The sequence below is a fragment of the Petaurus breviceps genome, unplaced genomic scaffold, assembly GCF_028583685.1.
Source record: "Petaurus breviceps papuanus isolate PSGF00001 unplaced genomic scaffold, PetGlider_PUasm1.0 90977, whole genome shotgun sequence".
In the NCBI taxonomy this organism is placed as follows: Eukaryota; Metazoa; Chordata; class Mammalia; order Diprotodontia; family Petauridae; genus Petaurus; species Petaurus breviceps.
The window spans coordinates 54,636,239-54,655,550 of NW_027187391.1; the positions used below are offsets into that span (position 1 = coordinate 54,636,239).

General features: G+C 33.0%; 1 protein-coding gene across 3 annotated transcripts in view; it reads left to right on the plus strand.

Moving 5' to 3' along the window:
• Nucleotides 1-19,312, plus strand: part of ASCC3 (activating signal cointegrator 1 complex subunit 3) — a 373,754-nt gene that overhangs the window by 245,969 nt on the left and 108,473 nt on the right. For all 3 annotated transcript variants that reach the window (XM_069077160.1, XM_069077161.1, XM_069077162.1), the window contains exons 30-34: nt 311-453; nt 11,742-11,879; nt 11,965-12,085; nt 13,601-13,733; nt 17,121-17,246. In XM_069077160.1, coding sequence (XP_068933261.1) covers nt 311-453; nt 11,742-11,879; nt 11,965-12,085; nt 13,601-13,733; nt 17,121-17,246 — 661 coding nt within the window. The remainder of the gene's footprint in view (nt 1-310; nt 454-11,741; nt 11,880-11,964; nt 12,086-13,600; nt 13,734-17,120; nt 17,247-19,312) is intronic.

A 19,312-nucleotide genomic window follows, 5' to 3' on the forward strand; every position in this document is an offset into this window, starting at 1 on the left:
GTATAAGGCTAAATTTCTTTGGAAAAAAGAACACTCGACCAGAAGATCAGGGCCCTCAGTTTCCACACATGTAAAATGATGAGACTTTACTTAATCCCTTCCATAACCAATGCTCAGTGAATTTTATAATTAAAGTTATGCATGTTTATTGATTTGAACATTTAAATGTGATAAAATCATCGTCGATGTACTTTCATGTATCATATGAAGAAATGCATATTTTGATATAGTTTACTTTAAATATAATGGGAATTATCCATAGAAATTGTCATAGAAAAATTATGGGGTTTTTTCCATGAATTTTCAACAGCAATTAGAAGCCATTCACCAGCCAAACCTGTTCTGATATTTGTGTCATCCCGACGTCAAACTCGTCTTACAGCGTTGGAATTGATCGCTTTTCTGGCTACTGAAGATGATCCAAAACAGTGGTTGAACATGGATGAAAGAGAGGTAGAAAATTTATTCTTTTCTTCCTTATATATGTCAGTTTGCTTTTCATTTGATTTTAGTTAACTGTTTTCAAAATCGACCAAAACAGAAGTTTATTAATTCATTTCAATGGACTTGAATTGTGCTTATTGAAGTAGTTCTTTTGTCATAAGTCAATAAGAAATAAACATAATTAATTTAATTAGTGGCCAAAGTGGGTTTCTTTTCATCTTTTTGCATAGACTTGAAATAAGTCCATTACCATATAGCATATGGGAGGTTTACAATTCACCCAGTAAAATGTAAGCCTTTTGAAAAAGGTCAGGAACTATAATCTTTTTGTCTTTGTATTCTTAGTTCCTACCACTCATCAGTCAACAAGTCCTTATTAAGCATCCACTATATGCCAATAACCAATTTAGTGTTAAATTTAGTGTTAGATTCTAGGTAGCACTTATAATAGAATTATGAGAAATCTCCAAAGAATCTGTGATTTCATCAACAGGGGGGGATTTATTCCATTTATCAGCATAGATAGCAACCTCCTCTGTAACTATGCAGTTCCTTAGCAGTTGTATACTGAGGCACATGGAGGTTAAGTGGTTTGTAAGATCGTACTCCTGGCATGCGCTATAGAGGATAATTCATTCTCATGAAAAGATCCGCTTGTCCCTTGCATTAGCAAAGGTAAAAATACAGGAAAACCTATGACAAATTTGTGAATGATCCTGTTTTACTCAAATACTCTTCATTCTATCTAGTAAACGTTGAGTATATATGTTACTATGTGAGGCTATATATCAGGCACCCTGTGAGCCATGTTGGAGAAGAAAACTATAAAAATAAACCTGCTTAGATTTGATATTTTCATTTTTATATCAGTGTAGAAAAATAGCTGTAAACAAAATTTTCTTTGAATATAAACATTTTTTTTATCAACCACTATGTGCTGAACCCTGTACTAGATGCTAACATGGATAAAAGATTAGGTAAGTTGTGGCTCTTGTCCTCTTACATTAGTAAGAGAATATGACCCACAGTAACTATAATACAAAATTAACCATGGAAAGTACATGAGAGGTACAAAATGCTGTGAAAGATCCAAATTTGGAAATATATAGTGTTTATCTATATTCATGCATCACATAAGAATGTTGGTTAAGTCATTTAACCTCTTTAGTCCTCAGTTTTGTCATTTGCAAAGTGAGGTCACTGAAAAAAAATGAGTTCTAAGTTCTCTTTTAGCTCTAGAATTCTATGTTTCTGTGATGTAGAAACAATTGTTTTGCTATTGCTAGAAACGATCTATTGCTATGATTTCAATTTCTTGCCTGAGCGATTTGTCATATGTTAGAGGCACTTAGATTGTAGGGTGGATAGAACTAACATCGTGGAGTATGATCTGGTGTATTAAGGATATAAGGGCTTACAGGATATAAGGGCAGACACTGAAAAAGGGCTATTATATGTTCCTTTTCAAACTGCCCTGACCCATACACAAAGAATAGCACAGGCAATAAATGCCAGCAGTGTGATCTTACAAATTTCCTACTACAGGAAATCTGGAAGGTCACTTTAAATTTCAGAAAGAAATGTTGAGATTTTTAAGGCCAGATTTTTCCCAGTAGATATCAGCTTATAGCAATGAATACAATATCTATTTAATTTTCCCTCCCATTTTAAATTTTGATAAACACAATTTATTGACATTATTTTCCACGTTTGTTTAAATTGTCAGAATCAGAAGTGTTCTAAAGAAATGGTCTTCCAACTTTTTTATATGTATATGTGTTTATACACTTATAAATATATGCTAATATATTGTATATGTTATAAAACAAATATAGAATTAAGAGGAGGAATTATTAACAGGACTTGGCAACTAACTTGATATGGGGGATGAGAGAAAGTGAGGACTTGAAAATAACAATTCCAAGTCTGTGTGACTAGGTGGATGGTGGTTCCCTCAAAAGTAATAGGGCCATGAGGAAGAGGAGAGGGTTTTAGGGGAAAAAAATAATGGTTTTGATTTTGAATATACTGAGCTTAAGATATCTATGGGATGTCCAGTTCAAGATACCCAATAGGCAGTTAGAGATGTGAGACTAGAAGTTAGGAGAGAGGCTAGAGCTAGACAAATAAATCTGAGAATCGTCTATATGGAGACTGATAGTTGAATCCATGGGATCTGATGAGATCACCTATTGAAGAAAGAAAAAGAGATCCCAGGACAGAGCCTTGTGAGTTACTTACAGTTAATGGGTGTGACCTGGTTGAAGGTACAGCAATTCATGTTGATCTTTCTTCTGTATTGATGACATCTGTCATTTCTTCTACTTCTGTAACATTGTATCACATTTACATACCACAGGTATTTTAGCCAATCCACAATTTCTGAACAATCTACTTTGTTATTAATTATTTGCTATCACAAAAAGTGCTGCTGGAAATATTTGGTCTTAATATGGGGATTTTTCTATTACTGACTTCCTTAAAATATACAGGCAAAGGTTATGGACATTTTAGATACTTTTATTTGCAAAATTCCAAATTGATTTCGAAATGGTTGTACAGATTTGGAATTCCCCCCACTCTTCACTCATGTGCCTATCCTATCTTCCCACAGCCCCTCCAGATTTTAACTATTACCTTCTTTTGTCATCTTTACCAACTTACAAGGTGTGAGGTAAAAACCTCAAAGTTGTTTAGTCGTGTTTGACTCTTCATGACACCATGATCTATAGCATTTGACACCCTTCATTCCTCCACTCTCTCTCAAAGTCTGGCCGTGTTTACATCCATTGTTTACAAAACACTATCCATTTCATCTTCTGCCATCCCCTTTTGTTTTTGCCTTCAGTCTTTCCCAACATCAAGGTCTTTTCCAATGAGTCCTGTCTTCTCATTATGTGGCCAAAGTATTTAAGCTTCAGCTTCAATAATTTACTTGCCAGTGAATAACTCAAATTAATTTCTTTAAGTATTGACTGATCTCATCTCCTTTCTGTCCAAGGGATTTGCAAAAGTCTTCTCTAACATGACAGTCTAAAGTGTCAGTTCGGTGACATTCAGCTTTCCTTATTGTGCAGTTCTCAAAGCCACATATAACTACTGGAAAAATCATAATTTTGACTATTGGGACATTTGTCAGCAAGGTGATGTCTCTGTTTTTTATTATGCTGTCCAAATTTGCCATGGCTTCCTTCCAAAGAGTAAGAATCTCTTAATTTAATTAAGGGGGTGCCCATCAATTGGGGAATGGCTGAACAAGTTGTGGTATATGCATGTCATGGAATACTATTGTGCTATAAGAAATGAGGAGCAGACAGTCTTCATATTTACTTGGAGAGGCTTAAAAGAACTGATGCTGAGTAAGAAGAGTAGAACCAGGAGAAATTTGTACACAATTACAGACACAACGTATGTGTGATGACCAACTTTGATAGACTGGACTCTTCTCAGCAATGCAGTGATATAAGTCAATCCCAAAAGACTCATGATGGAGAGAAATATGTGCATCCAGGGAAAGAACTAGAAAGAACTAAATTTATATCCAGGAGGAAGCAAAATACCTGATCTTTTTCCTTCTCTTATTTGGTTTTATGTCCTCTTTACCATTTTTCATTCCAGCTGGTACAATCCATCCTTATAACCTGACTAATGTATAATGTGAAAGTATTTACAGATCCTATACTTGACTATAAGCCGCCATGGGGTGGGGGGGAGGGGAGAAAGGGGGACAAAATGTGAAACTCAAGGAATTGTGGAATTGAATCCTATAAACTAAAAGGAAACAAACAAATTAATGAAATAAAAAATAAAAAAAAAGAATCTCTTAATTTCATAGCTTCATTCGCCATTTGCAGTGGTCTTTTAGCCCAAGAATATCAAATCTGAAACTTCGTTTATTTTGTTTTTATTTGCCAGGAAGTGGTGAGACCAAGATCTTAGGTTTTTTTGGACATTAAATTTCAGACCAGTCTTTTATACTCTCTTCTTTCACCCTCATCAAGAAGCTTATTAATTCTTCTTTACTTTCTGCCATCAGAGTGATATCATTTGCATATCTGGATTGTTCATATTTCTCCCAGAAACCTTAATTCCAGCTTTTGATTCATCCAGCCTGACATTTCACATGATATACTCTGCTTACAAGTTAAAGAAGGTGACAATATATAACTTTCCAATCTTAAACCAATGAGTTGTTCCATGTTCATTTCTAACTGTTGCTTCTTGGTGTGCATGCAAGTTCCTCATAGACAAGTAAGATCATCTGGCACTCCCATCTCTTTGAGGACTTGCCATATTTAGTTGTGATCCTCACAGCCAGAGGCTTTAGTGTAGTCAGTGAAGCAGAAGTAAATGTTTTTCTGGAACTTCCTTGCTTTCTCCATAATCCAGCAAATGTTGGAATTTGGTCGCTAGTTCCTCTGCCTCTTTGAAAACCAACCTGTTGTTCTGGTAATTCTCAGTTCACATGTTGCTAAAGCCTAGTTTGCAGAATCTTAAGCATAGCCTTGCTAATGTGTGAAATGAGCACAGTTGTTTGGTAATTTGAACTTTCCTTGGCATTGTCCTTTTTTAAGACTGAGACATAAACTGATCTTTTCCAATCCAGTTATCACTGTTGAGTTTTCCAAATTTGCTGGCATATTGAATGCAGCACTTTAACAGCATCATCTTTTAGGATTTTAAATAGTGTGGCTGGAATTCCATCACCTCCACTAGCCTGACTGTTAGAAATGCTTCCTATGACCCACTTGACTTCATTCTCCAGGATGTCTGACTCTAGATCAGTAACCACACCATTGTGGTTATCGATGATGTTAAGATCTTTCTTATAGTTCTTTTGTGTATTTTTGCCACTTCATATTTATCTCTTCTGCTTCTATTAAGTCTCTACCATTTTTATTTTGACTTACTTTTCTATTATTATTTGTGATTTGAAGCATTTTTCATGTGGTTCTTAGCTTGGAACTTTTAGGGAACTATTTGTTCATACCCTTTGACCATTTATCTATTGGGCAATAGTGTTTGATCATTCATATATGTAAATATAGCCTCAGATACTCACTGCCTTTGTGACCCTGAATAAATCACTTTAAAAAAAAATCTCTGTTTGCCTCAGTTTCCTCTTTTGTAAAAAGAGGATAATAACACCTACCTCCCAGGGTTGTTGTAAGAATCAAACAAGATGAAAATTGTTAAGTGCTTAGCAGAGTGTCTGGCATAAATGTTAGCCATAATCATCATCATAATTAAAATGTTAGCTATTGCCATCATCTTCATCATCATCATCATCATCATCATCATCATCATCATATTGATGAATAGATGTGTGTGTTGTTGATTGTTAATATAATCTTGACTACCAAATTCTTGCCAGAGAAATTTGATATTTTTTTTAAATCCCACTTGAGCACTTGAATTCTTATTGTGGATGCATTAGTTTTGTGCAAAAGTTTTTCAATTTCATGTCATCAAAGTTCTTGTAAGCTTTTGTTATTGCCTTTATCACTTGTTTGCTTAAGGATGTGTGAAAAGAGGGGCGGCCAGGTGGCTCAGCAAGTAAGAGCACCGGCTCCAGTGTCAGGATGACCTGGGGTTCAAATCCGGGCTCAGATACTTAGCACCACACCCAGAAATAACTGGCCGTGTAACCTTGAGCAAGTTACTTAATCCCAATTGCTTTAAAAAAAAAAAAAAAAGAATGTGTGAAAAATGTGATTTGTTCCTTTTCCTATATTTTTGTATAAGCTTTAATATAAAGGAAATGTATCCATATAGAATGTATTGTAGAATAATGATGTAAGGTGTTGGCCCAAGCCACACTTCTGCCAGACTGTTTTCCAGTATTCTCAGGAATTTTTTTTATCAATTATGGATCATTTCCCAAGTATTTTATATTTTCGAGTTTATCAAATAAAGTTATTGACTTCCATTGTTTCTGATTCTCCCTTGTCTAGTCTGTTCCATTGAGCTACCTCTCTATTTTTTTAACTAATACCAAGTGGTTTCATTGCCACTTTATGATACGGTTTGAGGTCTCAACGTGCTATTTTCCTTTTGGCCTACCTCTTTTCATTATTCCCTTTGGTATTCTAGATCTTACATTTTTCCAAATGAGCTGATATTATTTTATTGGGTTCTATAAAGTATCACTTTGATAACTTCTTTAGTATAATATTAAAACTGCACATTAACTTTGGCAGTATTTTTATTTTTATTATTGTGTGCCATGCTAGAGGGATCTCTAGATATTTTATATATTTTTTAGTTATTTAGAATAAGATCCATTTAATTTTTAATCACTTCCTCTGTGGTCCTTTTAATATAACTTTGTTGCAGTGTGATTTCTAAAGTGTGTTTCATATTTCTGTTTTTCTGTATTTGTAAGTTTTATATATCTTAATACATGGTCAATTTTTGTAAAGCTGCTGTTCACCACTGAAAAATATGTACATTCCTTTTTATTCCCATTGAGTAATCCCCAGAGGTCTTTCCTATCTAACTTTTCTAAAGTTCTATTCAGTACCTTCTCATCTCCTCTCAGTTTCCCTAAATTCTTTCAAGGCACAACTCACTTCTGGACTCTTCTCTGGCCTTACTTGCTGCTTTGCCTCCCCAAAAAACCTCTTCTCTTAAGATCATACTTTCTTGATTGATGATTGCTTCCTTGGAAGACAAAAAGAAACTATACGTCATCTTACTCGTAGACTGTAGTCTCTCTATGGACTCCTCCTCACAAGTTACCTGTCCCCAGTGCTACTACTCTTTCCAAACCCCTCCCTACATTCTAGTTCTTTCATATATATAATCATTCCCTATTCGAATATGACAAAATGTCATATTTATTTGTCTTTTTATCCCCAGCAATTAGCATACAGTAAATGCTAAATAAATGCTCTGTCTTCTACCTATCTATAATCTGTCTCCAAGGATCACTTGAAGAGTTTGTCTTTATCAGTGATAAGGAATTTGGTGGAAGCCAGGAGTGTTTAGGAATAAAGTAATAAGTTTATTTTTATCAGGAAATTCAGTGGAAATTGTCATGCAGATGGAAATTGTATTTCAGAATTATAGATGTAATTTAGGAATCATCTTCATGTATTCACTGAAACCATGCCACTTACATATTTGTGTTAAATAATTCACTTTCCTTTATCTTCATTTTAAAATCTTTTAATTGGAGAGCCATTTCTGCAGCATCTTCTCCATCCTTTTCCATTAGGAGTATTAAATAACTTGGCTATAGTATAGTGGAATAAAGTTAGAAATATGAAAAAGAAAAGACAACTTCTCTCTCCTAAATTCAATTAGATATGCAATTTAAATTGGATTATAAACTTCGCAAAAACAGGAGCCCTGTCTCATCTATCTCATAGTGCTCTGCCCATAATATTTTCTTAATGAATGTTTCTTGAATGAATTTGAATTCTTATTCTAAAGCAGCAGTTCTCAATTTTTTTTTGTCTTAAGTATCCCTTCTTTAAAATTATTGAGGACCACCATCCAAAGAGTTTTTGATTATATATATAGGGTGACATTTATCAGTATTAGAAATCGAAATGTCTTATTATTATGAAAATAGATATACTCACAGCCCCCTAAAAGTGCCTCATTGTCTCTAGATCTTACTTTCATACACTGTTATGAAAGTTTCAAGCTATGATAGGGAGAAAGACATAGAATATATTACTCTGCTTACCTGGAAAACATGACAACTATTTTGTTAAAGGTTTCCATCATTCTCTAGATTTTATTCTTGTATGTGTCTGTTGTAGTATGTACATACCTGCATATACAATTACTCATAATTTAGAACAGCAAATGTCACAGATATTTATTGTGTCCACTATGTAAAACATTCAGCTGTTCGCTACAGGAGCTATAAAATTAACCACAATACTATCCCAGATCTAATGAATATCATATAATAAAGTTTGAGATGGGATTTTGAGTTTAGAATTAGGTGACTTGGAGGAATGGGATGAAAAGTTTGTTTTGAAGGGGCAAATAGAATGGGAAATAAAATATAAGCTCCTTGAAGGCAGGAAATTTTTATTTTCTCTTATCTCCCATTCTTAGCACCCACAGTTCCTTACACATAGCAGGTGCCTAATAAATGCTCATTGAATTAAATTTGGAAATTACTTTATTTCTAATTATATCTGTTTAGATAATAGAGTTTTCTATCTTGATGTTTCAGGTACCAAAAGAATGTTCTAAAAAGTTTCTTTTGTCATTAAACCTTTTCTTCTTCCTACAAGATGTCAGTTTTATTACACAAAAGTGTATCTTAAAAAATTAACATTTAGTAGTAACTAGGAGATGTTTTAGCTTCATTTAACATCTGTACCAGATGTGATAGATGTAATTATTTTTGCAAAAAACTTCATAACTTTCATGATTCTTTTGTGTGGCACATCTTTCTTTTATTGGGCATTTTAGACAATTGATAAGCATTATTCAGTGGCATATGGTCTGAGTCTGACGTGCTTTGAAAAGAGTACAGAGTACTAATAATGAGGATTCTGTGAAAATGGGAAAACCAGCACAACAGATATGCTTTGAGAAACTATGGGTTTTTAGCATCTTGAAACAATATATCACACTCAAAGGGACAGAATTGGGCTGCACAATCTGTTAGCTCATTCTTGTCCAATCTGGTCTCCTCCTTTCTTTTGGAGCCAGCATTGTCATCAACTCACTGAATTATATTCTGACTGGAATGTATTTCAGGCACAGGGTAATGTATCTACTTAAATGGAATCCTATATTTCTACAAAAGCTTTTTAAGTATAATAAATTTAAAATATAAAAAACAGTTCTATTAACTTAAAGTAAATGGTTCAACAGTTTACATATGTGCAGCTTAAAAAAAATGACTACTACTTGGGAGAACCATAGAGCTTGTTCTGAAAACAGTTTGTTTCTTTTATTTATAATATATTTACCTTTATAAGATTTTTTTTAAATTAAGAGATCCCAGGCATAGTTTCAAAGGTTGTTTACTAAATGAATTCCTATAAAAGGCTCATTTTTTTCTAGAAAAGTGTTTTGAGTATTGGGTTTATTTTTTTAAAAAGTTATAGTTATTTGGTCAGGTTACTGAGTATGTTAATTAAAAAAATACTTGCTCTAATGTCTATGAGGAAAGCATTATTCTGAAAATGTTAGTTTTGTTATCCAGTGGCCTCTTTAGGAAATTGCCTATGTTTTAATGAAGTTAGATCAATTTTAAGTATGTTAATAAAAGTTTCACATTTTTGTTTACAGTTCATATAGGTATGCTCAAATATATTAACATGTATTTATAGATTGTCTCAGAAATATCTTTGCCTAATGATTGAACATTGGGATTTTTTATGATGTTAAAATAATTCAGAATTCCTTCAGAGAAATACTATAATAAAGGAAGGTGTAATAGTTGCAGGAGAAGGGAAGAAACTGTCATGGGGATTTTAGGGTTTGAGCAATTCAAATAGACACATGTTCTATTTATTTCATTGATTTATGTGAAAGTGAGGGGTCACTGAGAAATTACTGTCCTTCTCTGCTGCTAGAATATAGGAAGAGTAGAGTGTACACCAGCTTTCCTGCTAAGTGTCCCTAGTTTTCCTGTGGCAAGTTAACTGCTTTTTAAATATGACTAACACTAGCATGAAGCACCACTGTAATACCAGACACAAAAAGAAAAGAATCTCTGACACTGATTATCAAAGCAAGACATCTCAAAATAAGTTCTCTGCAGTGTGAATTGGAGATATTTTATGCTAGAAACTACATGAATAACAGGCTGTCACTTGAGAATGGCTAACATTATTATAGACTATTACTAAAAGGCCCTTCTTATGGTATACATGTATTAAGCATTCTAATCCCTGTTAATATTAGAGAAGAAAATTACTATATCATAATATATTGTTAAGGTCTATGAATCTACTTAGGAAATGTTATCACAGACAGAAAATTGTTAGAGTACATGATTATATGAGAAGAATCCTAAGAAATAAAATGAACTGTTTTTAATTCTATCACTCTTACATCAATGAAAGGTAGTAGATAAACTTTAGTTGTTCATTTATATTTTCATACAGCATAGGAATTAAACTTGTACCCAATACACTATGTTTGACTTAGAAGTTTATCTTGGTTTTTATCTTTCTCATTTAAATGACTATTAAATAAAACAACAAAAAATGTTATAATGTAAATCATAATTATACTTAACTATTAAAGTTTAATTTTATTAATAATACTTAAGTTGCAAATAGTATATTAAATATTTTAATAAAAACTCAAACCTTAAATATTATCTACTACCTTTAATTCATAATAAACATGATGATAGTCCCTAAGTCAATTTAGAGTTTTGATTTCATACCAGTCACACTACCAAAAGGGTCACTTACTAGAATTAGTTGTTGTTCAGTCATGTCTGACTCTTTGTGAAGCCATTTGGGATTTTCTTGGCAAAGATGCAGGAGTGGTTTGCCATGTCCTCCTCCAAATGTGGAATTGAGGCCAACAGGGTTAGGTGACTTGCCCATGGTCACACAGCTAGTAAGTGTCTGTAAGTGTTTGAACTAAGAAAGATGAGTCTCCCTGACTTTAGGCCCAAGACTCTATCCACTGTGCTACCTCATTGCTCCAAGAAAGAGGTTCTAGATTTGTCAGAGAAGGTTGACCTTGTGCAGGGATCAGGAATATGTTGTTATTTTTTTTTAGTTATTTCAGTAGTGTGTAACTCTTCATGATCCCATTTGGGGTTTTCTTGGCAAAGATACTAGAATGGTTTGCCATTTCCTTCTCTAGCTTATTTTTACAGATGAAGAAATGGAGGCAAACTGGATTAAGTGACTTGTCCAAGAGTTACACAGCTAGGAGATTTCTGAGGCCAGATTTGAACCCAGAAAGATGAGTCTTCCTCCCTCCAGGCCTGGCATTCTATCTGTGCCACCTAACTGCTTCTTATAGAACTAGGCAAGAGACCAAAAAAGTCATTTGGTAGAATAAAAGATCAAGAATTCAAAGGAAAATAACAACAAAAAATAATAGGACTGGCATTAACAAATCTCAGATTATAAGTGGACAGCCATGGAAACTGCTTGGTACTAGTTAAAAAAACAGAAAAATTGATCATTAGAACAAATTTAGTAGGCAAAACCCAAAAGCAAACAGAATGGCCTAGTAGTCATTAGTAAATAACATAGCATAAGAGACCCTATTTGTCAAATAAATATCAATAGTAATGTGAAACTGTTAAAGCTGCATATTGAAATTATATAATTATCTCTTCTTTGTAGATGAATGACATCATTGGAACAATAAGAGATTCTAATCTAAAACTGACTCTTGCCTTTGGAATAGGAATGCATCATGCTGGACTGCATGAAAGAGATAGGAAAACAGTGGAAGAATTATTTGTAAATTGTAAAATCCAGGTATCTTACTTTCTACCTATTGATATTTAAATAGACTCTTCAGAATTGGTTAGTAAGATTATATTAATTATCTTTTCTCTTTTAGGTCCTTATTGCTACAAGCACATTAGCATGGGGTGTAAACTTTCCAGCTCATTTAGTAATTGTTAAGGGAACAGAATATTATGATGGCAAAACAAGACGCTATGTGGATTTTCCCATTACAGGTAATATAGCAAAAATTGGAAAAGATTTAATGAAGATTTTAACCACTAACAACTATGTTAGCATACATTATATTTTAAGGCAGAGGTGTCAGACTCATAGCCCAGTGCATACATACCTCAGGGGTAAAACTTTCTAGTGCATAGAGAACCAAATTAAAATGGAATTGGGAAATATTTAACAAAATAAAAAATACAGTACAACATACGTGATGTTATTTTGTGACTTTCTCAGTCAGTATGACAGGTCAGGGATCCTTTTCTAAATTTGAGTTTGATGGCAGTGTCTCAGGGAATCATTTATATATGCCCTGTGGTAAGCAAATTTTCTTTACTGAAAGAATTAAGATGTATTTGTTACTTCTTCATCCAATTTATTAGCTTGAAAATATTTCTTATCATGCCTTGTACAGTGTGCTGATTGTTCATTATTGATGTTTTAAAATATTATTTTTTGCCTTAGCAAATAAATAGTGACAGGTAGCAGGAACCACCAATGTGTATTTTTAAAATTTATTTAATAGAAAATAGTACTTACACCTGATTTGAAGTACCAGAATGATATTCTAGTTTCTTCTCTCCTTTTCAGAATTATGTCCTGTGATTTCCCTTTATACACTGCATGTTCCATAGCGCTTACTACACTTCAAACTATAAACCCTTCATTTCAGATATCATCTTTATAAAGTCTTCTCTTCCCCTTAACTGTAACGAACTCTTTCTCTTAATTTTCATGGTACTTTTTATTTCTCCTACTATACTTTCACAGTGTGATTCGTACTAGTTATTTGGGTAGATCGTTCATATCCCATATTCAACCACAATATTGTTGTGTACGTGGATAAAATTGCTGTAATAGTTTGGACAAGAATAAGCTGTTAAAATATACAAAAATGGTGCTTTAATAGTTCTCTGATAATTTTCAATGGCTACATACATTCTCTAGTGAGAGATATAGTCTTACTTACTAGCCAATTGTAAAATATGTGTACCAGTTAAATAATGACTAAATTCTTAGTTTGCTCAACTATTCATGCCATGATTTTTTTTTTTTTGGTAACAAATAGTAAAAAAAAAAAATTGTTGTTTGGGGGTTTTTTGGAGGGGTGTTGAATAGCCTATTAATATGTGTAGCACAGTTTTTGTGGGGAGGGTGGGATGGGAATTATGTAATAGATTTTTGTCAAAAAGTTTCAGATTTTAATACCTAAATTATGCTATATATAATGACTTTATTATATTAGACACATAGTTCATATATCTTGTGTAATTCAGTTAGATTCAATAGATATATATTAATTTTTTTGTATTGTGCCAGACATTGTGCTAGACACTGGGTATATAAAGACACACACATACATATATACATATGTATATACACATATATATCATTAAATATACACACACATATAATATCTATATATCTGATATATACGTATTATTATTAAATATGTACCAGAATCAATAAATACACCTCATACCGTTTGTCATATGAAACTTCTGTTTTCTCTATTATAGATGTACTTCAAATGATGGGACGTGCTGGTAGACCGCAATTTGATGACCAAGGAAAAGCTGTAATTTTGGTTCATGACATAAAGAAAGACTTCTACAAAAAGTTTCTTTATGAACCATTCCCAGTAGAATCAAGGTGAATTTTGATAGAAAGAAAAAAAATTTAAATGAGTTAAGATTTTATGGCATATTTGTATTTTCTTACGCTTGCAAATAAAACCGAGTGTAAGTTTTTAGTTCAACATAATCAGAAGATTTGAAATGGAATTTAATAAGCAAATATATCATAGTAAAATCCCATATTTCTGAAATACTAGTCTAACAGAAATAAAATGAAATGAACTGGCAATAAAAATTCAAGTTTTGTTACCAGTATTTTGTTTCAAAATTAACCTACTTAAAATGTGGCAAGAGTTCTTATTGGAGCCAGTATTTAAAGCCAGTTGTGCCCTTATGCTTGCTATTCTGTTTTCACCCCATGCTTTGACTGGACTGCTCTATTGTCACTTCATTGATAATTTATTCTGTATTTCATTTCACTCACTCTCACTTCCTGATCTGTCTGCTCTATTACACTGTACTTCCTTGATATCTGACATTTTTCCCCCACAAAGTTCCAACACCTTTACTGTCTGTCACATTTTTGTCCCTCATATAAATTTTTTTAATGATCTTGATCTGAGTTCAAATTAGAAAACTGTATTTGCTGTTCCTTTGAATTAACTGCCTTGTCTATGAGTACCTATTCTTCCTAAACATTTCTCTCAACTGATACTAACCAATTTTTACCAGTCAACGAAACTTTTAATACCAAAAGCCTCACTTCTTAAAAGCCATAAATGTAAAATGCCTTTCATTGGTTAGGTGAATTTCAGCATAATTCCAGGTAATGAGTGTGAACATGCCTAATTCTCGGTTCTCCTTGTGTATGCACATGTAGCCCTTACATTGTTTAAAATCAGTAACCAATCAACAAGTGGTGGAAGATTTTTTTTTAGTAATATAGATATGTCTTTATTATTGTTGTCTTGTGCTTACATGGATCTTTGATTTTATCAAATTGGTTGTACCCTCAAATGATTCAAATCTCAACCTGTCTGTGCCTGCCCATCCTATATGTGACTGTTGTACATGTCCTTGTACAAATTAGCTATAGGGGAATGTACCCAACAACTCTGCTTTCTTCTGACTTCTTCTATTTGAAGCTTTATTCCATCTATTCTATTAATAACAAAAAGATGTGTAAGAAGTGTTTAATGAGCAGAACACATTGCTTCATTTTGATTACAAAAATAAATGAATTTAAGTATTTCACTTTTGCTGTTCTAAAATAATAAAAATTAAGCCTATATTGATTACCCAAAAGTTAAAAAAAAAGATTGTGTAATTTAGAGAAATATAACATTGATCATTTTTTAAATGGATGTTTTCTTTGACCTGATTCAAAGGAGAATTCATCACAACTACAGCTTATTTGTGGGAAAGACCTGAAACTAACAAAAATCTTCACATTTAAAAGAATAATCCTATCATTTTTACAATGAAAATCTCTTTAAATGAAATGAAGGAATTTTAATAGCTCTTAGTTTAAAAAAAATAAATTTTGAAGGCTTATTCAAGTGAGATTTTTAAATTAATTTTTTTTAATTAACAAGCATTTTTTTCCTCTCTCACCTATTTCTTCTGTCCAACTGAGGGAGGCAGGGGGTGGGGGGCAAAATCTTTGTAACAAATATGCATGATCGAGCAAAATAATTTGCTCCATTGGCTGTGATTAAAAAGTTGGATAGGGTTTGTCATCATCATCATATGAAATTGTGGTTGTTCATGGAGTTGATCACTTAGTTCTTTTGAGTTGTTCATGTTTACAATGTTGTTACCATTCAAATTATTCTCATAGTTCCTCTCACTTTACATACTTCATACAAGTCTTCCTAGGTTTTTCTGAAATTGTCTCTCCATTTCCTATAGTATGATAAAATTCTATTACATTCATGTACCATGGTTTGTTTCCTATTCCCTAATTTATTGATGTCCCCTTTCTTTTTAGTTCTTTGCCACCTCAAATAGTTGCTATAAAATTTTTCATATTTTCTTTAATTCTTTTGGGGCATAGCATTAGAATGATACAACTGGATCAAATGTTATACACAATTTAGTAATTTTGGGGACATGCTTCTAAATTACTTTCCAGAATACTTGGACCAATTAATTCACAGTTCCACTATCAGTGCATTAATATACCTTTTTACTTGCATTCTACTCCCTACCAATCCTCTCTCCATCCCCCAGCATTTGACACCTATGTCAGCTTTATTAATGTGACAGGTAGGAGGTAGAACTTTAGAGTTGCTTTCTTTCCTTGAGAGCTGCCAGTTCCTGTCCTTTAGCCATTTATGAATTGGTAAATTCCTCTTATTCTTACAAATCTTAATCAGTTTGAGAGAGGCTTGCAGCAAAGATTATTTTTCTCTAGTTAACTGCTTCTTCAGTTACCTTTTAAAATTGCTATCAAGAACCCTTTTGACAAGAGCGTAAAGCCAAAACAAAAAAATCAGGCACTTTGTCATGACCTAGAATTATATTTATGCCCAAAAGTAGAAAATCAGTAAGTAATAAGAAAAAATTACATTGATTTTCTTAATTTCTCTAATTTTTATATTATACATTTTAATGTAAAATGATATTATAGACATTTACTTTTTTAGTGATTAAAACTAATTAGAATTTTCATTCTGATTATTTAATATGTGTAGTACAAATCTATAGAAGATATAATTAAAATTAAGATATTTCATTAATTTATAACATAGGTTGGATTTGGAAACAATACTTTTCGCTCATGTCTAAATGAAAAATTACAGTGTACATTTCTGTTAAAAAGAACATTAATTAGTTGACAGAATACTTATTGAGTTTTATGCTAAATGACATAACTTAGTGTCAAATGGAACTTAAATATATATAGTCAGTCATTTATATGTTTGTTTAATTAAAACCACCATCCCAAAGAAATTGAAGACAAGTTTCTTTGAAAAAAATTTAAATAAAAATGCACATTTATTTTGTTCTTCAATCAATCAATAAGCATTTATTAATGCTTCTTTATGACTGTATAACTGGCATTGGGCTAGGAACTGAAGACACAAAAAGAAATGAAGCGGCCATACCTTCAAAAAATGTATTTTTTGTCATAGGAAACAACATACCCTATATAAGTATCCATAAAATGTGCAAAATAATTTGGTGGGGAGAGATATTAGTAGTTAGTGGGATGAAGAAATGCTTCATATTGAAGAAGGTGCTTAAACTGAACTTTAAAGCAGTTAATTAGAGTTTTAATGGGCAGAAACAAGGAAGGTAGCATTATGTAAAGACAATAAGGCCAGATTGGCTAGATTGTAGTGTGTGTGAAGGTTAGTAGTATCTTAGAAAATAAACTGTTGAATACAAACTGATATTACATTTGGTTTAGTGTTCGTTATATATTTCTATTTGTTTTCTGTTTTTCATTCACATTTAGCTTACTAGATGTGCTTTCTGATCATTTGAATGCTGAGATTGCTGCTGGTACAATAACATCCAAGCAGGACGCAATGGATTACATTACTTGGACTTATTTTTTCCGTCGGCTTATGAGGAACCCCAGGTAAGTAAAGTGACCACATTTTATAAAAATTAACTTATCTGTTTCTTCTCCACATTCGTGAAGATAACGTTTAAAAGTAACAATTACATTTTCAATTTTTAAAAAATTGAAGAAATGGGGCAGCCAGGTAGCTCAGCGAGTAAGAGCACCGGCTCCAGTGTCAGGATGACCTGGGGATCAAATCTGGGCTCAGATACTCAGCACCCCACCCAGAAATAACTGGCCGTGTAACCAACCCCAATTGTTTAAAAAAAAAAATTGAAGAAATGTCAGAATAAGGTCTGCTGTATAGCTCTGGAAACTGTAGTTGCATAAATTCTACCACAGAGTAATATAAAATGTAAATTGGCCCACTAGTGTCAATATATTTCTAAAGTATGATATCAATAAATTTAAAATCTGTCTGATCCCAAATACTTTTTTTTACTTTCATTATTTAACTTGTTTTAATTATGATATGTTATATCAGTCAATGTGTGGAGGATATAAAAGTATAAATACATGGTTTCTGCCTTTAAGGTGCTTACAGAAGACTACTAGTTCAGTAGAGCTTTGGAAAGTGAATAGGTCATAATGGACTGGAATAGACAGGAAAGATTACATGGAGTAGTTGGACTTGTTCTTATTCTTTTTGTTTTTTGTCTTTTTGGAGAGGGGAAGGCAGGGCAATTGGGGTTAAACAAATTGCCCAAGGTCACACGACTCAGGCTGGATTTGAACTCAGGTCCTCCTGACTACAGGCCGGTGCTCTATTCACTGCGCCACCTAACCACCCCCACTTGTTCTTATTCTTAAAGAACTTCTCTTAAAGGGATTTAAACAGAGAATCTTAAGGGAGTCATAGTTAATACTTAGCAGTACTGTGATGAATACTGTATTTAGCTCCTCTAAGATTTTTCCAAAAGTTTTCCTTTCTAGATCAACTTTATCTTGTCTTGTTATTGCTCAAAGACACATAACATTGTTTAATCTATTTTTTATAATTAATTTTTTTTAATTTTCAACATTCATGTTTATAAGATGTTGTTTTAAATTTTTTTCCCTTCCCTCTCTCCCCCATTCCCAAGATGGCATGCAATCTGAAAATAGGCTCTAAACATATTTTCACATTAGTAATGATTAAAGAAGAATTAAAACTAATGGGAGGAACCCCAAGAAAGAAGAAACAAAACAACAAGGGAAAAGGAGAGCAAATACTATGTTTCCATCTGCATTCAGACTCCAAAGTTCTTTCTCTGGATGTGGATAGCATTTTTCATTGTGGATCTTTTGGAGTTGTCTTGGGCCCTCGCATTGCTAAGAAGAGCTAAGTCTATCAAAGTCAGTCATTGCAAAATGTGTCTTTTACTATGTATAATGTTCTCCTAGTTCTGCTCATTTCATTCAGCATCAGTTCTTATAAGTCTTTCCAGGTTTTTCTGAAGTCTGCCTGCTCATCATTTCTTATACCATGTATATATTATATATATATATATATATTCCATTTGTTTAGCCATTCCTCAGTTGATGGACATCCCCTCAATTTCCAGTTCTTGGCCAACACAGAAAGAGATTCTATAAATATTTTTGTATGTGTGAGTACTTTTCCCCTTTGGGATACAGACCTAGAAGTGGTGGGTCAGAGGGTATGCACAGTTTTATAGCCCTTTGGGGATAGTTCCCAGTTGCTCCCCAGAATGGCTAGATCAGTTCACAACTCCACCAACAGTGCATAGTGTTCCAGTTTTTCCATGGCTTCTCCATCATTTATCACTTTGCTGTCTTTTCATGTTAGCCATTCCGATAGGTGTGATATGGTGCCTCAAAGTTGTTTTGATTTGCATTTCTCTAATCAATAGTGATTTAGAGCATTTTTTCCTATGACTATAGATAGCTTTAATTTCCTCCTGAAAACTGCCTCTTCATATCCTTTGACCATTTTTCAATTGGGGATTGACTTGTATTTTTACAAATTTGACTCAGTTCTCTATATATTTTTTAAATGCAGCCTTTACCAGATACTGGCTGTAAAAATTATTCCCCAGTTTTCTGCTTCCCTCCTAATCTTAGTTGCATTGGCTTTGTTT